The sequence below is a fragment of the Schistocerca cancellata genome, chromosome 1 (genome assembly GCF_023864275.1).
Source record: "Schistocerca cancellata isolate TAMUIC-IGC-003103 chromosome 1, iqSchCanc2.1, whole genome shotgun sequence".
Taxonomy (NCBI): domain Eukaryota; kingdom Metazoa; phylum Arthropoda; class Insecta; order Orthoptera; family Acrididae; genus Schistocerca; species Schistocerca cancellata.
The window spans coordinates 830,336,051-830,360,379 of NC_064626.1; the positions used below are offsets into that span (position 1 = coordinate 830,336,051).

General features: G+C 39.4%; 1 protein-coding gene across 5 annotated transcripts in view; it reads left to right on the plus strand.

The window, feature by feature from the left end:
- LOC126188723 (uncharacterized) overlaps nucleotides 1-24,329 on the plus strand; it is a 342,072-nt gene that overhangs the window by 277,462 nt on the left and 40,281 nt on the right. For all 5 annotated transcript variants that reach the window (XM_049930334.1, XM_049930350.1, XM_049930342.1 and 2 more), the window contains 3 exons: nucleotides 3,401-3,675; nucleotides 12,576-12,698; nucleotides 18,702-18,959. In XM_049930334.1, the coding sequence (XP_049786291.1) occupies nucleotides 3,401-3,675; nucleotides 12,576-12,698; nucleotides 18,702-18,959 (656 nt within the window). The remainder of the gene's footprint in view (nucleotides 1-3,400; nucleotides 3,676-12,575; nucleotides 12,699-18,701; nucleotides 18,960-24,329) is intronic.

The following is a 24,329-nucleotide window of genomic DNA, read 5'->3' on the forward strand; positions in this document are numbered from 1 at the left end:
TATGTACTTTATTTGCACCAAAGGTAAAATAGGGTGAGCAGGCCAGCTACATTTACCAGTGCTGTGGATTTTCTTCAGTGTGTCTGTATTCTTCAACAGTGTATGAAAACATTCAACACAAGTTTCATCATAACTCATGCCAGTAATTAATATTGATTTCATAGTTTCTACAACAAGCTGTGATGTGTCAGTAGTCCATATAGTATTAATGTGAGAAATACCCTTTGAGTAGTAGCATTAGTGACAGGAAGGCAGAAGAGAAACTTCACTAACTTGACTAAATTTGAAAATGGAACATGATTGTGACTCATACGGGAAATCATTCCAAACCATCTTTGAGGTGGTAAAATGTTATTAGCAGTCCATTCAGACTGGTTACAAATTGTTTGACACAGACATATTCATCATACATTTCATTTCCTGCAAACTGAGCACAAGGCATAGTTTTGACAACTAAAGAAGAAGGTCTTTCAATGTCGTCCCATAAAGGTACTTCATGTAAGGTAACCCAACTGTAGATTTCCAGTTCTATACATGTTCTTCAGTCCACTTACTTTATGTAGGATAGAGTAGTTTCATAGCAAGATAGTACAGTGCTATGAAACGTTTTTACCTCTGCTGGATGTAGACCTGCATCTGTTTCAAGTTTTAAGACTTGTTTTAATATTTGAAGGAAGAAACTGGTCTTCAGTTTTGGACTCTAAGGCAGTCTTCAACTTACTAATACAAGCAATCACTTCAAATCTCCAAGTCCACTTTAAGTTACTGAGAAACTAGAAGCACACATGTTTCATCTCACTTTTCCTTTTGATTCTGAAGAATTAATCTCCTAGATGAATCAAAATTCTTGTTACAGTTTTTCAGTGAAGGAGCGTTTTTATTTCTTTGAACTTGTTCTTGTAAGAGATTATGGTTACTGGTGAATAAAAACAAGTAAACTTAACCATTGCAATTTAGTGTAGCACTAAGCAGCACACAATACAATCTAATATAATTTTGTACATGCAGATGACATGTGGTGGTAGAAACCAGCTTTATGCCTTGTGCACAACAAAGTTAAATGGGTACACTTTGTCTAACAACTTTACCAACTTAAGTAAAACTAGTACTGAAATACACCAATACAGGTGAAATAAATACCTAATTTGGGATAAATCACTTCATTATTGTTAAATCCAGAACAATTAGGTGTCCATAATTACCTTTGATACAGTCAGATGATCTGTGAAATGTATGTTATGCCATGAATACAAATACAATACAATACAATACTGACTATTCTGGCTGCTACTTGAGCTGCTAGTGGCTGCAGTTAAAATATATGCCATAACAGGACTTGAACCTGGAGAACTCTTATGCTAAGTGTAGAACTATTTAATCTCAAGCACATCACTGATGTTTTAGCCAAGTTATACTATCTGTTGTAGAATTTTCCCCAGTGCAAATGATGTTACAAAATGTTGTTAGCATTACTACAGGATTTGGAGACTGTAGAGATGAACTAGTAGCAGCTGAAAGCTCTGAGTTGAGTCCATGAATGGTTCAATTAACAAGAGCACTGCCGACATAAAAAAATATTTAAACTTGAATTCTGATCAATTACAGCTGTAAAACTTGTTAAAATACTCATCAGCACTACATAATGCACAAAGAATACAAACATTTCACCTCAGCATATTTTACATTCTCATAGTAATAACTGATATTGAAGTACATGAAAGAATCCTTTCCGTGCATTGTTATTTGTTTAAATTTGAAAGCCTTTGTTTCTTTCCTTACAGTCTGTTTCATGTTTGGCACAATCTGCTTCTGTTTTTTCAATTTCTAGTCAATTTACACCATGACTCCTTCTCTTTCTGGAGGGTGGGGGTGGGGGAGGGGAGGTGAGGAATACCACCAATTTTCACAGACCATTTCTAAAAGATCAATAACATTTCTGTACATCCATAGTATTCTTAAGAATCTTTCTATAATATGTATAATCAGAAAGAATGTAGTTGAGAAAAAAAAATGATTTGTGAGATGCTTATAGTCAATATATACAAGGTGAGTCACCTAACTTTACCACTGGATATATTTTGTAAACCACATCAAATACTGATGAATCGATTCCACAGACTGAACGTGAGGAGAGGGGTTAGTGTAATTGGTTAATACAAACCATAAAAAAATCCACAGAAGTATGTTTTTTAACACAGACCTACATTTTTTTTAAATAGAACCCCATTAGTTTCGTTAGCACATCTGAACATATAAACAAATACATAATCAGTGCTGTTTGTTGCATTGTAAATGTTAATTACATCCGGAGATATTGTAACCTAAAGTTGACGCTTGAGTACCACTCCTCCGCTGTTCGATCGTGTGTATTGGAGAGCACCGAATTACGTAGGGATCCAAAGGGAACGGTGATGGACCTTAGGTGCAGAAGAGACTGGAACAGCACATTACGTCCACATGCTAACACCTTTTTATTGGTCTTTTTCACAGACGCACATGTACATTACCATGAGGGGTGAGGTAAACGTACACACGTGGTTTCCGTTTTCAATTACGAAGTGGAATAGTGTGTGTCCCACTGGAAACACGTCAATGTATGTGGTATCAGCATGACGATGCACCTGCACATTCTGCAATTAACACTAGGCTGACCCTTGACAGGATGTTCGACGGGCGTTTCATAGGACGTAGAGGACGCGTAAATTGGCCAGCCCATTCTCCTGATCTTACACCTCTGGACTTCTTTCTGTAGGGTACGTTAAAGGAGAATGTGTACCGTGATGTGCCTACAACCCCAGACGATATGAAACAACATATTGTGGCAGCCTGCGGTGACATTACACCACATGTACTGCGGCGTGCACGACATTCATTACACCAGAGATTGCAATTGTGTGCAGCAAATGATGGCCACCACACTGAACATCTATTGGCCTGACATGTAGCTAGGAGTCTGTACTGCTGTGTTTCTGCTCATTTATCAGGTGTTTGTTGTTTGTTTCCAGCAATGGTTTTCTGGATGTGGGAGTTTTCTTACAACTTTAGGTTACAATATCTCCGGATGTAATTAACATTTTACAATGCAACAAACGGCACTGATTACGTATTTGTTTATATGTTCAGATGTGCTAACAAAACTAACGGGGTTCCATTTAAAAAAATGTAAGTTTGCGTTAAAAAACATACTTCCATGCATTTTTTTATGGTTTGTATTAACCAATTACACTAGCCCCTCTCCTCACATTCGGTCTGTGGAATCGATTCGTCAGTATTTGATGTGGTTTACGAAATATATCCAGCGGTAATGTTAGGTGACTCACCCTGTATATACATATGTGACTAAGTATTATTAACTCTTATGATCATAGATGTGGAATAATTTTGGTTTTCTTACTTTTAGGTTATCCACCTCTAATGTTAAGGACCTACTGTTTGCAGAGTATCGATGCAAATTTGGTTATCGTTTAGCACAGCACAGCAAGAGTAAATTGTTGTGTGTCAATCGTAGATGGGTAGGTAATGTACCAAAGTGTTTACCACTTAAAGTACATGAGAGTGGTACAAGTTTCTGTGACAATAACAAAGGAGGTTGTGATCAAATGTGTGTGGAAGCAGCAGGGAAGCCTACATGCCTCTGTTTCAAAGGATTCACATTGAACGGAACTGTCTGCAAAGGTACAGCAATTATTTTCATCTTGCCACACTTATTGTGTATAACTAACCAAATTATGATTGTAAATGATGATCAAAATGAATAGTGTATTCATATTATGTGAACTAGTTGATCAGGATGACACAGCCTATTTCTCAGACTTTTGCAGTTATTAAATCTAAACTGGAATATGCGGGGAAATGAGGTAAAAAAAAAAAAGTGTGATATCCTTTTTAGACTGCTAAGAAATCATTTATCAGCCTCATGTGCAAATAAACTACACTCCTGGAAATTGAAATAAGAACACCGTGAATTCATTGTCCCAGGAAGGGGAAACTTTATTGACACATTCCTGGGGTCAGATACATCACATGATCACACTGACAGAACCACAGGCACATAGACACAGGCAACAGAGCCTGCACAATGTCGGCACTAGTACAGTGTATATCCACCTTTCGCAGCAATGCAGGCTGCTATTCTCCCATGGAGACGATCGTAGAGATGCTGGATGTAGTCCTGTGGAACGGCTTGCCATGCCATTTCCACCTGGCGACTCAGTTGGACCAGCGTTCGTGCTGGACGTGCAGACTGCGTGAGACGATGCTTCATCCAGTCCCAAACATGCTCAATGGGGGACAGATCCGGAGATCTTGCTGGCCAGGGTAGTTGACTTACACCTTCTAGAGCACGTTGGGTGGCATGGGATACATGCGGACGTGCATTGTCCTGTTGGAACAGCAAGTTCCCTTGCCGGTCTAGGAATGGTAGAACGATGGGTTCGATGACGGTTTGGATGTACCGTGCACTATTCAGTGTCCCCTCGATGATCACCAGTGGTGTACGGCCAGTGTAGGAGATCGCTCCCCACACCATGATGCCGGGTGTTGGCCCTGTGTGCCTCGGTCATATGCAGTCCTGATTGTGGCGTTCACCTGCACGGCGCCAAACACGCATACGACCATCATTGGCACCAAGGCAGAAGCGACTCTCATCGCTGAAGACGACATGTCTCCATTCGTCCCTCCATTCACGCCTGTCGCGACACCACTGGAGGCAGGCTGCATGATGTTGGGGCGTGAGCGGAAGACGGCCTAACGGTGTGCGGGACCGTAGCCCAGCTTCATGGAGACGGTTGCGAATGGTCCTCGCCGATACCCCAGGAGCAACAGTGTCCCTAATTTGCTGGGAAGTGGCGGTGCGGTCCCCTACGGCACTGCGTAGGATCCTACGGTCTTGGCGTGCATCCGTGCGTCGCTGCAGTCCGGTCCCAGGTCGACGGGCACGTGCACCTTCCGCCGACCACTGGCGACAACATCGATGTACTGTGGAGACCTCACGCCCCACGTGTTGAGCAATTTGGCGGTACGTCCACCCGGCCTCCCGCATGCCCACTATACGCCCTTGCTCAAAGTCCGTCAACTGCACATACGGTTCACGTCCACGCTGTCGCGGCATGCTACTAGTGTTAAAGACTGCGATGGAGCTCCGTATGCCACGGCAAACTGGCTGACACTGACGGCGGCGGTGCACAAATGCTGCGCAGCTAGCGCCATTCGACGGCCAACACCGCGGTTCCTGGTGTGTCCGCTGTGCCGTGCGTGTGATCATTGCTTGTACAGCCCTCTCGCAGTGGCCGGAGCAAGTATGGTGGGTCTGACACACCGGTGTCAATGTGTTCTTTTTTCCATTTCCAGGAGTGTAGAATTATCAGCACTTTGTTGTAAAATACTGGTTGAGCTCTGAACTGGAATCAGCTGTGATTTCTTAGACTTTCCCAGCAATTCGGTGTCATCTTGTGGAATCGTGTGTACTGCCAGTGGTCTGCATTTTACCAACACAATATTTCAATGCTGAGTTATGACATCAAAATATTTTGTTGGTAAGATGCAGAGCACTGGCAGTACACCCAATTCCATGAATGGATTCATATGATTTAGCATGCATACCACTAAAGCTCATGCCCTCAAGTGGTTGACAGGGTTCCATAACATTTGGTCAAGAAAAAGAAGAAATCATATATATGTCTCTATTCATCACTGAATCCATTTGCTTGGTCACACAGACCAGTAATTCTTTCCCTCAAGCTGCCACTAAAGTTTTCTAACATTTTGTCGAATGGAGCACTGAATATATGCTGCTCTCTAAAAGTTACCCAAATATCGTCCATGTGACTTTTTGTCTGTTTTGTCACCTGAAAGACTGGTCATACACAATTTTGAAGAAGATAGATGCAATACTAAGATGGTAATGGGATGCTTGTTACACCACAGTATCCAGAGTTGTAAGGAACATTGCATCAATTGCTAATAGCTCAAAAAGGAATACAGCTACTTCAAAAATATCAGAAGAAAAAAAAAGTTTGATTCTATGAGTAAATCAACATGAATCATAGAACAAATTTTGTGGGTGAAAAACTTGATCTACACTCTCTAACAGTTTACCATTTTACTATACAAAATAATTTGCAGATCTGCTTTCCTGATCAGTACATGAAGACAGAATGGCTGGCCATCTCTTGCTTTCAGGAGGCAATATTCCACCAATGCTGATGTATTAAAGTAGAAAAAAATATTACCAAAGTTTGTCTCCTTTTGTCCCTAAGGGCTTGCTCTCAGTCTTGTATCTGAGTGACCTACTCCTCCTTCTCCACCATCCCAAGCCTAATCTCTTCCATGAGGAAGGAAGTAACAGTTCTGAAACCTAAATAACAGTTTCTTTCTGCTTTTAACAATATAGGAAAAGACAGGTTGCTACTCACGATAAAGAAGACACATTAATTTGCAGACAGTAATAATTAAAAGACATTTATACAAAGCTTGTGGTCACTGCCTTCATCAGTCAAAGAGAGACACATATCGTTCACACAAACAAGCAAACACACCTCATGCAAACATGACCACAAACTCCAGCAACTGAGGCTGGAATGCAATTAATCACATGGGATGCAAACAGCAATCTTGAGGGGGCAGGGAAGGGGAAGGGATAGTAGTGTATGGTTGAAAAGACAGATGAATGCTGCCTGGTGGAGTGATCAGGGACTAGAATGCCTGCATGTGCATCATTAGGAGGCTGTGGGGCGGGGAGGTGGGGAAAAAAGGAAGGGAGCGGGGAAAGATAGGAGGATGCACTGGCACAGGGCGGCAAATAAACAGGGTGAGAGACGAGACTGGGGAGGAGATGACAGGACAGAGGGGGTGGAAACCGTTGGTTGGAGGGTGTGGAAACAGTATGTTAGTGTAGGTTGATGCCAGGATAATTACAGGAATGGAGAATGTGTTGTAAGGATAACTTCCATCTGTGCAGTTCAGAAAAGCTGGTGGTGGAGGGATGAATGCAGATGGCTTGATTAGTGAAGCAGTCACTGAAATCTAGTGTGTTATGTTCAGCTGTATGATTGTGTATCGTCTACTTTTCTCTTGGAAACAATTTGGCAGTGGCTGTTCATCCTGGTGGACAGCTGATTGGTAGTCATACCAATATAAGAAGCTGTGTAATGGTTGCAGCAGAGCTGGTAAATGACATGGCTGCTTTCACAGGTGTCCCTGCCCGTGATGGGGTAGTATAAACCTGTGAGAGGATCCCTGCCCCACAACCTCCTAACGTTGCACCTGTTGGCATTCTAGTCCCTGCACACTCCACAAGGCAGTGTTTGTCTCTCTCCCCACACGTACACTACTATCCCTTCCCCTTCCCTGCCCCCACCAGATTGCTGCTTGCATTCCATGTGATAGTTGCATTCCAACCTGAGATGCTGGAGTTGGCAGTCATATGTGTATGAGGAGTGCTTGCTTGTGTATATGAAAGGTGTGTGTCTCTCTTTTACTGACGAAGACTGTGGCAGAAAGTTTTATGTAAGTGTCTTTTAATTGTTCCAGTCTGCAACTTAATGTGTCTTCTTTATGGTAAATAGCAATCTGTCTTTTCCTGCAATGTTGATATTCCTACCTGCAGTTTCCATTGTTTGATTTTTCTACTTTTAAATGTTTTTATCAATAGTATTAGATGTTGACCTCCTCCTCTCTGATGGCTCCATCCACACCTTTGTCCACATTAAACCCACCAACCACCAACAGTACCAGCATTTTGACAACTGTTGTCCCTTTCACACCAAAAATTGCTTCCATGCAGCCTGGCCAACTGGGGATGGCGTATCAGTGGTGACAAAAACTCCCATGCTCAGTATGCTGAGGGTCTCACCAATGCTTTGACAGACAGGCAGTATCTCCCAGACTTAATCTGCATACGGATCCCCCATACCCTTTGCTCTCACACCCCCAATCCTCCCACCCACCCCAAAGAACCAGACTCAAAGGAATGTCCCACTTCATCACCCAGTACCACCTCAGAATGGGAAAATTGAACCACATCCTTTGCCAGGGCTTTGAGTATCTATCACCATGCCCTGAAATGAGAGGCATCCTACCCGAGATACTTTCCACCCCTCCTAAAGTGGTGTTCCATTGCCCACCCAACACATCCTAGTCCATCCCTATGCCATTCTCAATCCCAGCCCCTTGCCACAAGAATCACGTCCCTCTGAAGGACCCAGGAACAAAACCTGCCCAATCCATCCATCTAGCACTTCCTATTCAAGTCCTATCACATGTTTATCCTACCTCATCAGGGGCTAAGTTGTCTGTGAAAGCGTCCATGAAATTTACCTGGTCTGCTGCAATCATTGCACAGCTTTTTTTATTTGTATGACTATCAACCAGATGTCCACCATTTGGATCCTTCCATCCACCGCCAGCTTTTCTGAACTGTGCAGATGGAAGTTATCCTTACAACACATTCTCCATTCCTGTAATTATCCTCGCATCAACCTACACTAACGTACTGTCCCCACACCCTCCACCCAATAATTTCCATCCCTCTGTCCCACCATCTCTTCCTCATTCTCATCTCCCACCCTGTTTATGTACCGCCCTCTGCCAATACATCTGCCCACCTTTCCCTGTTTCTCTCCTTTTTTCCCCACCTCCCTGCCCTACAACCTCCTAATGCTGCACATGTTGGCATTCTAGTCCCTGCACACTACAACCGATAGTGTTTGTCTCTCTCCTCACCCATACACTACTGTCCCTTCCCCTTCCCCACCCCCTCCAGATTGCTACTTGCATACCATGTGATACCTGCATTCTGGCCCAAGATGCTGGAGTTGGCAGTCATGTGTAAGTGAGATGTACTCACTTGTGTGTATGCATGGTGTGTGTCTCTCTTTTACTGATGAAAGCTGTGGCAGAAAGCTTTATGTAAATGTTTTTTAATTGTTCCTGTCTGCAATTTAATGTGTCTTCTTTACAGTAAGTAGCACCTGTCTTTTCCTACATTGTTGATATTCCTACTTGGAGTTTCCATTGTTTGATTAAATATTTCTATGAATAGTATTAGAATTTAACCTCTGGAAAGTAAGTACTGTCCAGTCATTCTGTCTCCTTGCCGTTTTACATTTTTCTAAAACTACTGATCCTTCTTACACAATTAACTCTCTTTCTGGTTAACATGTATGATTTAAATTTTTGCATAATTGTCTTGGAGGTTTTGTGAAGATTTCTGTTAATCTGAAACAAGATTCAACTCTCAATCTTTCTGTTTGTTCCAATCCGTGCCTCATTAGATGAAGTTTTTCATCCATTTGGTCCAGAAGATGACTGTAATTTTCACCAATTAATGTTGTTCACACCACAAAGTACAACATTATTTTGCATCCCAGAAAGCATTGTCCACATTCTCTTCAGCAGATGAGATCAGTTTCACATTTTTTATGTACTGCCAAAGACTCAGAGCTTTAACTGCTACTTTGATTCTGGTGTGAAGTGATGGCTGCAAGTCTCATACACACTAACACATTTCTATTTTATCAGAAGACTAGGTACTGATCTTAGAAAGCATATTTACACAAAAATACTGTTTTTTACATACTAGATGGAAGAAGGCTGCTAGAGACGTACTGGAGCTGACACAAAACATTCAAAAATTAGCAGTTCTTTCATCGAGGAAAGAAATTAGGTAAAAGATAGAGGATAGGATGGACTCTGTTCAAGGATAAGGCAAGAGAGTTACACAGGATTAAGGTAAAAATAAAACATAGCAGGATGATAGTGAGGTCAGAAATGAAATGCCAGCAACAGTTGTGATATCAGTAATGAAATGCCAGCAACAGGTGATGCCTTGAAATCAAAGAAGCTAGAAATGTCTGTTAAGGCAGTTTGCAATTTTGAGACAATGGAAAGAAAAGTGTTGAGCCAGAGAGAGGTGATAATTAAGGGAAAGGAAGGAAGACTAAAACATGGTATGGGAATGCAATGTGTGTAGAGGTATACTGAGCAAACTGTCCCACAAATATCTGCACATTAATATATATTTCCACAGTAGTTGTACACAGCAAGAGACATAAATGCAGACTCCTAGAATAACATGGTGGCTCGAATGTCCGATCTCAGTCAAAGATCATTGGTGTTCATGGTCAATATGACCTATTGATGCCACACAGCGCCCCTCCCCCCTCCCCCCTCCCCTCCCCCTCTCCCCGCAGTACGGTGTATCGCAAGTGATGTTGCATTGACAGGGGACACAGCTGCGTGCCCAGGTCTGACAGTCCCATTTTATATTTGTCCAAATGAAACGCTTGTAGACGAGCCGTGTAGCAGTGTGGACACCAGGGTGAGCGAGGTTACGCAGTGTGTCGAAGGCCTGCCAGCGCAGGGGGGCAAGAGCAACGGGCGTAAGGTACTCGTAGAAGAGTCGCACCACACCTCATCCACAATGCTGGGGAATTAAGCTTTGGTAAACACAAGGGATGTTTGAGGGTCTGCGAGGAGAGCTTGTGATTCTTCATCAGAAGCTTGTAGGGCGGCCAGGTAGTGTGGTAGGCGTGGATGTGTTTCTGGCAAAAACGTCTGTAGCAACCACTGATAGCATTGTCCTTGATGTGTCATGAAAACACCACGCACCTGACACGGTCGGTACCGTGGGAACGGGCGGTTGCGTGGTAGGCGTTGGGGTCCTGTAAACTGCCATTATTTTGCAAATGAGGCAAAACCAGCCCAGGTCATGGCTGATAGTGGCTGGGTGCGCTTTGTGGTCATGGTGACGCCACAGTATCTGTGGCACCACAGTAACTGTCGCTGCGGCCTGTTGAGAGTCAAAGTATGTGTAAGTTCGCTTTGAACATTATACGATGGATCGGTAGGTACACAGTTCTGAGTATTGTTCACTTCAAACTTCACACATTGGCGAGCACAGTCTGGTGGCATGAAACCCGAGTCCATTGTTTGTGTTAGCGGTGTAGCACTTGACCATTGCAGAGCGACAAAGTTTGAGATTAACATGGCTGGAGATCGCAAATTGCTGTGAATTAATGTAGAGCAGGTCTATGGCGAAGGAATGAAAAGGTCTGGCAATTGTTGTTGAGCTTCCAAATCTTCGAACAAAGCATTGGGTGAGGCGGCCATGGCGATGTGCACATAACTTGTTGATGCTAAAACACCCGGCACGGTAGTCACGGAAGACATGCAGACTTTGGGGTCACCAGTAAGGGGAACATACTGTGTGTAGAGGTATAATGAACAAACAGTCATACAGACCAGTATGGGAACATAATGTGTGTAGAGGTATAATGAACAAACAGTCATACAGATACATAAATATATATTTCAACAGTAGTTATACACATGTGCACAGCAAGAGACATAAATGCAGACTCCTAGAATAACATGGTGGCTTGAATGTCTGATCTCAGTTAAAGATCATTGGTGTTCATGGTCGATATGACCATCAATGCGACAACTGGATGAGCAGGAAAAAAGGAAAAAAAACGTTATCAGGACCTGAAAAATACAGAACACTGAAAAACTAAGTAAATAGATGAGTAAGAGTGAAAAAACTACCACAGGAAAAATATCAGGACATAAAAAAAATGTGGAATAGAAAGAAGAAAAGAAAATCAGTAAATAGATAAATGCCAAGAAAAGGCCATTTTTCAGCTAGAATTAAAGTCATTGCAGGGGAGGAAGAGGAGGGGGGAGTAAAATGGAACTAGGCAACAGCAAGATGAAATGACACAAGATGAGAAGCAAATGCAGTACATATCTTGCAAGACAAGCTATAGTGTGTGTCTTTTGAGACACTTTAATGCTGTGAGGAAGGATCAATCCACGATGGCCAACATGCTGTATGCCATTATTAATCCACGAGGTCAATTCCATCAGGGGCCAACATGCTTCCCCTTGTCCCAGAAGGAGTGGGTTATTAAATGATTTTATGCATTACAGGCCACTGAAAAAGCAGACGACTGTTTCTGTGTAGCAAGCCTTCAGAAATCCAGAACAATCAGTAAATCAAGAATTTAAATTCAATGTAAATACCAGTATAAAATATGTCAATAGTAAATTTAGAATTTCTAAAAACATGTGAATATTTATACCGGTAACTTTTAGAAATCTAGAGTAATTTAAAACATCATTGTATATAGTCATTCCTGTTATTTGTTGAGTGATAGATACACCATGAAATTAATTTCTAATCCTACAATTACAATGTTAATTCACTTCTGAAGTTGTGAGTTCAGAAGGCAAAATTAGATCAAAATCTCAAACTCCAAATGAGTCACGTAAGCAGAACAGAAACAGAAGGAAACAATTTGAGGAGTAGTTGTGTACTCCACAAGAAACTGATGTAATGTGAAACATCCCCCAATAATGTATTTTGTTTCAACTTGATTGTGCATGTCAATTTGTAAATTATAAATAAATTTTTATGTAATTTTTGTAATTTTATATCTGGGATGTCCTTATTGAAACACACTCATTAATAATGCCACTAGCAATGTGCAGTCTTTAAATTCTGTGTTTATTGTTGATGACCAAATGTATATATATTACTTATGTTGCAAAGTACTGAATGGAACTTATTTTTTCAGACATTGATGAATGTGCAACTTCGAATGGAGGATGTGAATACAAGTGCCAGAATAGTGCTGGGACATACAGATGTCTATGCCCTCCTGGACTCAGGCTAGGGGATGATCAGAAGAGCTGCATAGGTCATATATTCTTTAGTGACTATCTTTCATTCTTGCACATTAATTGTACAAGATTTGTTAATAACTACACCAACAGTTTATGGCACTGTCTAAGTCTCTGTTTCTTTTATCACAATCAGCACTTTTATGGCCACCTTTACTGCACTCATGGTCTTTAAAACCAAGCTGTTTTTCTCTGCCTGAACTTTGCTTGACCTTGTGATCAAAACTCAGAATTTTGTTTTTGTTCTGTGGTTTTCTGTGTCTGATACTATTTCTGTACATATTAACAATGGTGTTCTATTTTGAGTCTACTGCAGATTTCTTCTTAAGGCTATGCCAACTACTTCTTGACCCATCAACCTATTTTTTCACAAAGCTCAACTTCAGAGTTTCTGTTGACAATGTCTTGATTGCAGTTACAATGTTATGATATTATTTAGGACCAGTAAATACCTAATTCCTTAAGGAATGGAACTCCCATTTACAAAAGAGGTTCAGATATCTGATTGCATGTAAGAGAGAAGAAATTTAGGAAAGGTTTGAAAGTATGCTTTAAGTTTATTGGAAGCCATTAAATTCCCTCATTAAGAACCACTGAATGAATACAGTCAGTGCAATTTGTGCTTCATTTTAAGCAAAATCTAGTTTTTCATGCATCTCAATATTTATGAGGCCACATCTCTTGACCAAATGTATCATTCAGTGATATAATTTTACAGATACATTCAATGATATATATAAATATTGTGTGGAAAATGTATTGTGAATAGAATTAGTAAGAAAGATGCAATACATTAAAATGTCATGCCTGATGCTGAAGTTTGACTGCATGAACAATGAATATGTAGTAAGCGATACACTTTGTTCCTTTTATAATTGTGTGAAGCATGTCAGAGAGCAAAAGGTTTCACAATGATTTGGAATTATGTGTAATGTTAGTTGGAAGTCACTAAGTGCTCTCAATCTCTGTGGTGTCACCGCCAGACACCACACTTGCTAGGTGGTAACCTTTAAATCGGCCGCGGTCCGCTAGTATACGTCGGACCCGCGTGTCGCCACTGTCAGTAATTGCAGACCGAGCGCCGCCACACGGCAGGTCTAGAGCGACGTCCTAGCACTCGTCCCAGTTGTACAGCCGACTTAGCCAGAGATGGATCACTGACAACTACGCTCTCATTTGCCAAGACGATAGTTAGCATAGCCTTCAGCTACGTCATTTGCTACGACCTAGCAAGGCGCCTTAGCATTTGATATTGAGATTATAACATACCTCACGCCAGCCTGCGTGGGCTTAATTGCGTGCCTTTCGGCTCCCTCCAAACTCCGTGAATTGGCTCCTGCCAATTCACAACAATCTCAAATACAGAATGAACAGAATCTGGGTATTTGTGCACCGTCAGTTATGCTGCCTCAAGTTAGACACAGTTTCTAACAACATCTTAATGATTAGATTATAACTGCATGTGAAATTTTTAAATTCAGTTAATAGTTATGTATAATACTGAAAATAAAATTTTTGTTGCCCTTGGAAGTTATTAGAGATGACCAGCAATTGGCACTGGGTTCCAGTATAGTGGTTTGGTAATATAGATTATCAGCAAGTTAGGATACACAGTATCAGTTTCATAATCCACCACTTCATGCAGCAGATCACATTGGATTAAACTTAGTTGGATTATGGTAGCTGCTTTTGTATTAGTAGCTGACCAGTGATGTTTTTCATTCAGATGTATCACACAAGTTGATACTTGTTGGAAATTCATCACTGCAGTCTTCTACTAATTTTCAGTTTTCTATTATTTTCAAAGAACAGTTATCATGTCTGTGAATTTTCAAGATTTTTTTCTCTGTCCATTCATTTTCTAAGCCTGTTATTATATCTGAACAGGCCTTGGAAAAGCTGACAGTAGCAACCGGCTGCCATGTCATCGTCAGCTGATAGCCATCACTGGATGTGGATATGAGAGGGCATGTGGTCAGCACATCACTCTCCTGGCTGTTCTCAGTTTTCATGATCAGAACTGCTACTTCTTAATCAAATAGCTCCTCAATTGGCCTCACAAGGGCTGAGTGCACCACACTTGCCAACAGTGCTCAGGATACCTGAACGGTCACTTACCCAAATGCTAGCCAAGCCCAACTTTGCTTAACTTTGCTGATCTGACAGGAACCAGTGTTACCACAGTGGCAAGGCTGTTGGCCTTTTTTCTGTATCCAGAAATTCCACAAAGTGTGTATTCATATGCAGTAAGATCCAGTGAATCAATTCATCCAGAATACTTTTCATTCAAAATATCCTATTTCCAAAATTTCTTCCATCAAAAAGTAAAGTGATATCTGTTTATATTTCTTTCTGCCATGAGGCATCAAGGGATCACAAATTTAGTATTGGAGGGCAGCGTGGAGGGTAAAAATCGTAGAGGGATACCAAGAGATGAATACACTAAGCAGATTCAGAAGGATGTAGGTTGCAGTAGGTACTGGGAGATGAAGAAGCTTGCACAGGATAGAGTAGCATGGAGAGCTGCATCAAACCAGTCTCAGGACTGAAGACCACAACAGCAACAACAATCTCATCAACGTAAGAGTAAATTGTTCTGTCTCTGGGCCTACCCCAGCCCACAAGCAATTTTCTCAGCAAGACTGTGACTGCAAACAGCAAATGCACACAGTAAACTGACCTATAAACTACAACCCAGATGACCTAATGCAGGTTCCTATATCTTGTGCACAAGGTCTGGCTATCATAAAAGTTACTGAAGCACTACTCTGGCCTGTTCTCAATCCTGCATTGCTTGTCAGAAGTCATCTGTGAAATAGATGATGATTTTCATACACTGAGGAGACAAAAGTGGAGACAAAAGTGCAGAGGCATTGTCCATGTCATTCACACGTAGTCCTGAACTGCTCACTAATGACCAGGGCTTCCAATGCAAAAGTAACTCCATTTGAACATCACAGTAGCCATGAAGACAGCCAGAACATGGGGATCCACCAGTACTACCATACATAGGACCACTGAATAGATTCACATCCAGTTCAGAAAGTTATAGTCCATTTATGAAACAGAAGGTCTCTGTTTTGCAGCATGCAGGGTTGGGAATGCTGCAAGCTCAACATTAAGATAATTGTCTTAATTTTTTCCATACAGTGATCTATAGTTAACTATTTGCAATCTCTCTCTCTCTCTCTCTCTCTCTCTCTCGCTCTCTGTCTCTTTCTCTCCCTCCCTCCCTCTCTCTGCAAAACATCCAACCACTCACTCATTTGTAAGTTCTTCCATGGTGTTGGAGTTGTCAACCAGGTATAATTTCAGCTCAGTTCATCTTTGAAGTTAATTTTATTGTCTGTTAAGTTCTCTAATGTTTTATAAAAGTTCTTTTTGTTGTTGTGCTTAAATGTGACTCAAATGACATTAATTGATCTTTTATATGTTGTGCTCTGATCTTTTCAAGACATTTTGATGCTTGTTTTCTTGCTTGTTATATTTTTTCTGTTCTTACCATTTTGTTTGCATTCAAGATATTCCAAGCTTGTTGATTCTTTATAATTATCTCATCATAATCATCATTCCACTGGACATGTTTCCCTTTCTTTTTAAGAGTAGCAGTTTCTTCTGCAGTCTGAATAACATCTGTTTGAAATTGTTCTGAACATTTAGGTATTCTTTTTTCCAACTGCATTTTGTAATAATTTTCTCAAGATAAATTCTGTATATCAAACTTTCTGGATTGGTATTGGTCTTTTTGTTTTTTGAAATATTGATCTAATTTTTAATTTAATGATAATAGGTGGTGGTCTGAATTTAAACCAGCACTCTTGGCAACTTTTACAACAAGTACCGCTAAGTTGTTTTTCACGATTAATCGGATTTGATGATACCCTTGTAGCTTGTTTTTCTAAGAATTTTTCTGAAGAATGTAGATTTTAGTACTATATTATGCTGTATGCAAAGGATAAGGTAATTTTCCCCATTTATGTCGGTTCGTTCATGAGCATGCGATTTTTCTACTATTGATCTGTGCTGATATTCTCTGCCAACTTGTGCATTAAACTCTCTAAATAGTAATACTGTTTTTTTTATGGAATGTGACCTAAGGTTTTCGACACATTTTGCCAAAAAATTCATGTTTGTCTTCCCTGTGTTTCATTTTCCTCCTTTGTTGGTGTATGTGTATTTAAAATTGTATTAACTTTGTTCGATGATTTAAATGTTAGTGTGCAAATTATTTAATTGATTGAAATTCTATTACTCTGTAAATATGTTTTTGTCTGCAATGTAACCTGTTCCAAATTGGAGTACATTCTTCATAAATCTTTTTCCTGAGTTTCCCTGAAATATTCTGAATCCTTGTGAATCGAAAGGATGTTCAACAGTAAGTTCTGTTTCTTGCAGTGCTGTTATCATTATATTTTTTCCTCTAGAAAGTTTATTAAAGTTTTAAGAGTTCCTGTATTTACAAGTGAATTTACATTAAAAGTGGCTAGGTAATTTATGTCTCTGTGTTTGATTCTGTGGGTTTGTTGTTTAAGGCCTGTTTCAGAATGCTCCAATTCATACTTTGCACAATGTCATAGGCCTTCAGGATCTGAATGCCTACTTTCCATTTCCTCTGAAATCTCTTACAAAATCTCTTGCAAAGTGCAACACAATTGCTGTTTGCTTGTTGAGTTAGGGGAACAAGTCTCCTAAAGATACTACTCTGGATTTTTAGCTCTAAGGAATGCGTTTCCAGCCACGCTTCTGGTGAAGAGACATTGGCCTCTTCACCACTTGTTGCAAATCAGATACATTGTGGATTTTTTCTTGTGTTGCTTCTTCTACTAGTTCCACCATTCCAGGATCCATTCTTTGTACTTTCGCTACAATTGAAGTTTTCATTTTAACCCTAACAGGGTGCTATCAACTGGGCCAAATGAGTCTTAGATTTTTAAACAGACTGTCACTCCTTCCCCTCCTTCTCATTTATTAACTTATATTTCCTTCTGCCAAAGGCTACTTTTCATGTCGAAGTATCACTTACTTCACATACCATTTGGACAGCAGAAATGGTATTATAAAATTTTATAATACTTTGCTTATTTTCATTTCCTTACGACATATGGTATTATATTTTGGGGTAACTCTTCCCATTCTCAAAAGATATTTTTGGCTCAGAAATGGGCAGTTCAGGCAATAAGTGATGTAAGTTCACAAACCTCTTGTCAATCCCTGTTCATTAGTCTGGGTATTCTGACATTGCCCTCTCAATATACACATTCTTTACTGTCATTTCCTGTTAACAATACCAGGTTATTCCCAAGAATTAGCAGAAATCCAATCTGCATTTGGATCACACTTCCTCGACTCTTGTGCAAAAAGGTGTGCAGTGTACTGCTGCATCCATTTTCAATAAGCTACCAACTGAATTCAAAAATCTCAGCAGTAATCCATGCACTGTCAAATTGAAATTGAAGAGTTTCCTCATGGGTCACTCCTTCTATTCTGTTGAGAAGTACCTTGAAAAATTAAGTTGATTTCTGCATTGTATTGTTGATTGTGTTTATATAAATTTAAGGATCATCATTTTTTGGCTTCGCAAACACTTTATTTTATCTGTTAATACTTTTATGTTGTAATTTCATCTGCTGGCATATTCCATGACCTTGGAGGTTTTCTCATCAATTTGGTCCAATGGAACTAGATGTGTAAAATAAATAAATAAATAAAAATCAGCTCTGATTTTGATGTTTGTCTTTTGGTGGCTCATGAATAAAGAATCAACTTGTGCTTCAATTATTTTTGACAATCACATCTGACATCTGTTTTTGCTTGGTAAGGAAGAAAAACATGTGCAAAAAGTTTGTACAATGATAAATAAGAACTTTTGTAGCTTATAGACTGTATATTGTTACTTAAAAATGCACAGTGTTGTATAATAATGTACAAATGTTACAGATTTTTGCTTCACAAGAAACATTTTTACATCATTATCTGGCATATCTATTCTTTACTTATTTTAGGTGCATATATTATTACAGATGTAAATGAATGCTTGCTGCGTAATGGTCATGGACCTTGTCAAGATCTTTGTCACAATGAATGGGGCAGTTACAAATGTTCTTGTGGAGCTCTGCCAGGTACAAGACTATCTAGTGACAACCATACATGTGAAGATGAAGATGAATGTGCTAGTGGGAAAGCTGGTTGTTCACATGGCTGCCTGAACACATTAGGCAATGCCTTTTGTTTGTGCCCCATGGGATTCATGCTTGGTCCAGACTGGAAGACTTGTCAAGGTAAAGATTCTTATGGCGTACTGGTACATCAGTTGGCTCCTATATTTTCAATTGGAATGTTTTCTACCCAATTTAGTAATATTTTATGTGTGAAACTGATTAACTTTTTGTGAATGAGTTGCCAATTATTCTGACTTTATGACTGTTCAGATCAAATGTGTATCAACTGACTTAATGGAACAAAACTGCTCAAAGGTAATACACTACTTAGGTTTTTGTGTTTGTGTATTATGACTGGGCCAGTTGGAAACTTTTGGAAGGCCACTCAAGATAAATACTGGGAATTTTCATTATCAATTTGCATTAATGACATACATTTGATGGAAATAATGATATTATAAATAATGAAGCTTATTGTTAACATCACTTATTTCAATACAGGGAAGGTAAAAGGACTAAAGAAGAATGAAGTGCAGGTTCTAATGTAACAAACTAAGATGTTGTAAGTAATGAAAATGTATAAATGTAATAGGAATATGCTGGTGGGATAACACCACACTGTAGAATGAGCTGTTTGTGGCATTGGAGATCCAAGTAACAAAGGCTGAGACATAGCAACTCAACTTCTTTCTATAATAATAATAAACTGGAATTAAATCAAATAATTTAATTCTGATATTTATGTAAAAAATTGAACTTAAGCATAGTTTGTAGACATGGTGTTAAATGCTACATATTCAGGAAAAGACATAATTAATAAAATACTCAAGGCTATTATGCTGTGAGTCTGTGGTAAACTGCCATTTCCTCTGGACTGGCATTCAAACCACAACCCTGAATGACGATTCCTCCATAAATGGGGATATAACTTTGCTTATCTAACAAATGCCAGAAGACTTCAGTGCAATAGACTGAAGAATTTTAGTAATCTTAAATTTTTGACCGTTAAAATTTACATTTTACAACAATCATTAAGGTCTCAAAACACCTACAGCAAACAAATGTAAAAGAATACACACACAAGCTAATGACTAAATCAAGAAATTTGTAACCTGAAGCTATTACACATGAGGTAAAAACTGACTGGGGAAACAAGTGCTTGTTATCATACAGAGAGATGAATATGGACAGCATGGGAACTGGAAACCTTTACTCATGGCACATACTGTATTTGTGCAAATAAAGGTCACACTTATTATCTAAATTTTGGCTTGAAAAATCACGGTGCAGCCTGTAATTGAGGTTTTTTTCCCTCTCAGATCGTAAATGTCAATTTCAAAATGGTATGTACCTGTATCTAGGGGGTTGAAAGACTTAATATGGTAGCTGTTATTAAAAAAAAGAAAAGTGACTTTATTTTACAAAACTGAATCAACTTGTTTGTTCAACTTGTTCATTTTCTGAAGAACAACAGTGTGGTGCATGCAAATGATGTTCTGATATAAATCAAATAGCCTCAGTTGGTATCAACAGCTGTTTCAGCACAGCCAGCCAGACAAAAATGTGTTAAACACATCTACATGCCTGTAAAAAGAAAGCAGTGTACATAACACATGAAGTTCCAGAACACAGAAATGTTATACATGTTTGAATTTGGTATTGTTTAAATTTGATGTGTTCAATGAAGCTACTCTTTTCTACAAAATATGTAGTAGTTACTGCATCAATCAGATTTATTATTAAAGATATGTGAAAGCCATTCTGCTACTTCTAAAGAGGCATATATTTTACCTTACACATTTTGTTTTATCTACTAAAAACACTGTCAATTGTGCATTTTTGTCTGATTTTCACTTACGCCTGGAAATGTTGACTGCTTCCACATTTTTAGTAGTTGAAAATACAGATTTACAATACCTTTAACAGATGAACACTCTAGCCACATACATGAAGAATTGTAATAATATCCAGCTTAGACAGATGGAGGTAAAATTCACCTAATGTTTAACATACTAACAACAAATTTTTATGGCTTCTGCTAAAAATATATAATTATATGTATATTAAATCTGAATATGTATATTAAATCTGAACACACTGAAATATTACACATTGGGACAGGTTTAACACAAGACTACCCATTTTGCCCACACCAAGCACAATCATTTCACAGAATCATCAGCATCTGGTTCTTCATCCTCATTAGACAATCCAGAATGCTGCTCAGAGTCACAGTTATAAAGCAGATCATCTTCAGTCCCATCAAGATAATTGGAAATCCCAGTTTTTTTTTTAATTTTTCATGACAAGTTCTACTTATACTGATCACCAAGCAGCCAAATTCCAATGGCACAGTTCTGATGCAGCACAATGCAAACAGCCTCCTGGCATCAACGTAATCTGTACAGAATTGTCTTATATTAGCTTTGAATGGATGACTGATACACACATTCAAAGGCTGCAACACACTTGTCATGACACCAGGAGTAATCACTAGGTCAAAGTTTCCTTCTTTAATATTTTATTTCACTCCATCACCATTGTGCCTGCAAAAACTATCCAACACAAGCACTAATTCTGCAAGAAAAAGGTCTCTTTGCTGTTTATTCCACACTGCTGAAATCTAGTCTAGGACCAGTTTCTCTGCCATCCATTCACTGCCATGAGATCTTACAAGGATACCAGCTGGGAAGCTTTCTCCCTTGATCAAGGCTTTCTGATTAAAATCCACATACAGAGGCAATTATTATCCAACATCACTGTGCACTGCTGCTTTTTAGCACCACATGTACATATTGGCACACTGCATTTCCATACGTTATTTACTGTGGTGCTGCTTGGCATATCAAAATAGACCTGTGTTTGTCTGCGTTCCCTATCTGGAAAAATAAATAACAGTTTTTGTGTTGAATCTGGTTTACGTAACACTGAAAAGATACTAAACTGTTTTCAATGCTTGAGGCAGTTTTTGCACAATTGTAGGTCTGCAATGAATTATTTCATTGCATAAATTATAAAACCATTCATATGAAACTTTAAATACTGTGGGTAATATGTTTCTTTTGTTTGTTATTTTTCAGCCTTCAATTTGTATCTTTTCCACCATAATGACATATCCACAATTTCTATTTTGAATTAAAAAATCAAGCAAGTGTTTTTACGCATCTGAATATTTGATATTTTGTCCTAGAAATGCACACTGAAGATTCGAACGATTTAAGAATTTCTCTTCACTTACACATCACTAATGAATGTTTTTTTCATTGACATCAAATCTGCATCCAGCTTCCCACTTTCCACATTCCTTTGCATAGCTGATAACTTGAAGTTTAAATTTTGCTATATAATTCTAGTCTGATTAAAATTACTTGATAGTTGCCACTTCAAGTATTGGGCCTCATTTCCTCCAATCAGAGCTCTTAGTGTCACACTCAAACCATTCACCATTGCCAAACCACGACAACAATTGATCAGTATGCTTCCAATTCCTTGTTCAGCATTCTTTCTTGATATGTTTGAATCCACAATCATGGGTCTGGCACTTTTATTTTGTATTTCATAATATGTGATGCTAGTGAAATACACATCTTTCATACACAACCCTAATGAAACACTACTGGATACTTCTACACATCAAGCAATTCAGTATCACATATGCAGTTATCATAATCATCAGGATCAGCTTATATCAGATCAGTTTCACAAATGAACTGAAACCAAGCTTTTGAAGGCTGCAATTCATCATTGTGACTGGGTGATACAGTAAAAAAAAATAACAAATGGACTTGGTGCTCTACTTTAGCGCAATGGCTATTGGAATAACTCACCATGTTGAAGGTTGTATGTTCGAATCTTACCAAATGTCATGATTTTTTTAACTTCTAAATCTAATAAAAATTCTTTATTATTTTTATTCAGTTAATTGGTTTAAATGATTTTTTTATTTCTAATTCCTTACTACATCATTTTAATCTTTGTATTGACTTTTTTATTTGCTTTTGTGCCTGTGTTGTCTATAGTCTAAAACCAAGTGGTAAGGAGGACTGTTCATTGTTTGGTAACATGGCAGCTTGTGTAGCCAATGAGAAGATAGTTTTAGGTAACCAATGATAGCAAGGATTTACAGCTTGCTTGCAGCAATGAAACTGAACTTTTTCCATCTTGAATTGCTCGTAGAGGATAGCTTTAATATCCATGAACAAAGCAAAGTGATTTTAGTTATGCCACAGATTGTTGTCCATTGCTTTCTCTGATGTATTACACATCACAAGATTGTGGTTAGCTTATGACATGAGTTTAAATTCGGGGCTACAAAAGACATCTCTTGCCACAGTTCATTGGTCACTTAAATTCAGCTGATGACCCAACAACTCAAACTTTCGAAATATCTTGTGGTGGCCACTTACAACACTGCTCTGCATTACACATTAACAGGATCTGTGAAGTGACTTGCCATGTTAGCAAGTTACCTATAACCAAGTGGTAGCTGGCAGCTGATGTGGCAACACCACAGTGGCAAGTGACAAATGTTAACTATCAAGTCATTTTCAATGGACTATAGCATGTTTCTTTCCCATCACTGCTCACAAACCAAAGGAGTAACTTTCCTCTCGACCTTAACGTGTCAGGTTTAGACGGCCTGCCACCTTGGCAGAGCTCTTCTGTTCTGTTAACTGTAGTTTTGCAGGAGTTGAAGAGGGGGAGGGAGAGAGATGCTACTTAAAGTACTGCCTACTTGAACTTTCTCATAAATTTAGCAGTGCAATCTACATTTGAGATTTGATTTTTACTATAACCTCATATCAAAAGTTTAAATGCAGCCTATATTTGTGCAAATATGGCAATAAGATAGTGACTATCAGTGGAGTCAGTATCGACAAGGAACAGTTTCAATTCCATCAAATAAATGTAATGGAATATTTGTATGTAAATGTTGGATAGAAAAAAAGCTAAATACACTCCTGGAAATTGAAATAAGAACACCATGAATTCATTGTCCCAGGAAGGGGAAACTTTATTGACACATTCCTGGGGTCAGATACATCACATGATCACACTGACAGAACCACAGGCACATAGACACAGGCAACAGAGCATGCACAATGTCGGCACTAGTACAGTGTATATCCACCTTTCGCAGCAATGCAGGCTACTATTCTCCCATGGAGACGATCGTAGAGATGCTGGATGTAGTCCTGAGGAACGGCTTGCCATGCCATTTCCACCTGGCGCCTCAGTTGGACCAGCGTTCGTGCTGGACGTGCAGACCGTGTGAGACGATGCTTCATCCAGTCCCAAACATGCTCAATGGGGGACAGATCCGGAGATCTTGCTGGCCAGGGTAGTTGACTTACACCTTCTAGAGCACGTTGGGTGGCACGGGATACATGCGGACGTGCATTGTCCTGTTGGAACAGCAAGTTCCCTTGCCGGTCTAGGAATGGTAGAACGATGGGTTCGATGACGGTTTGGATGTACCGTGCACTATTC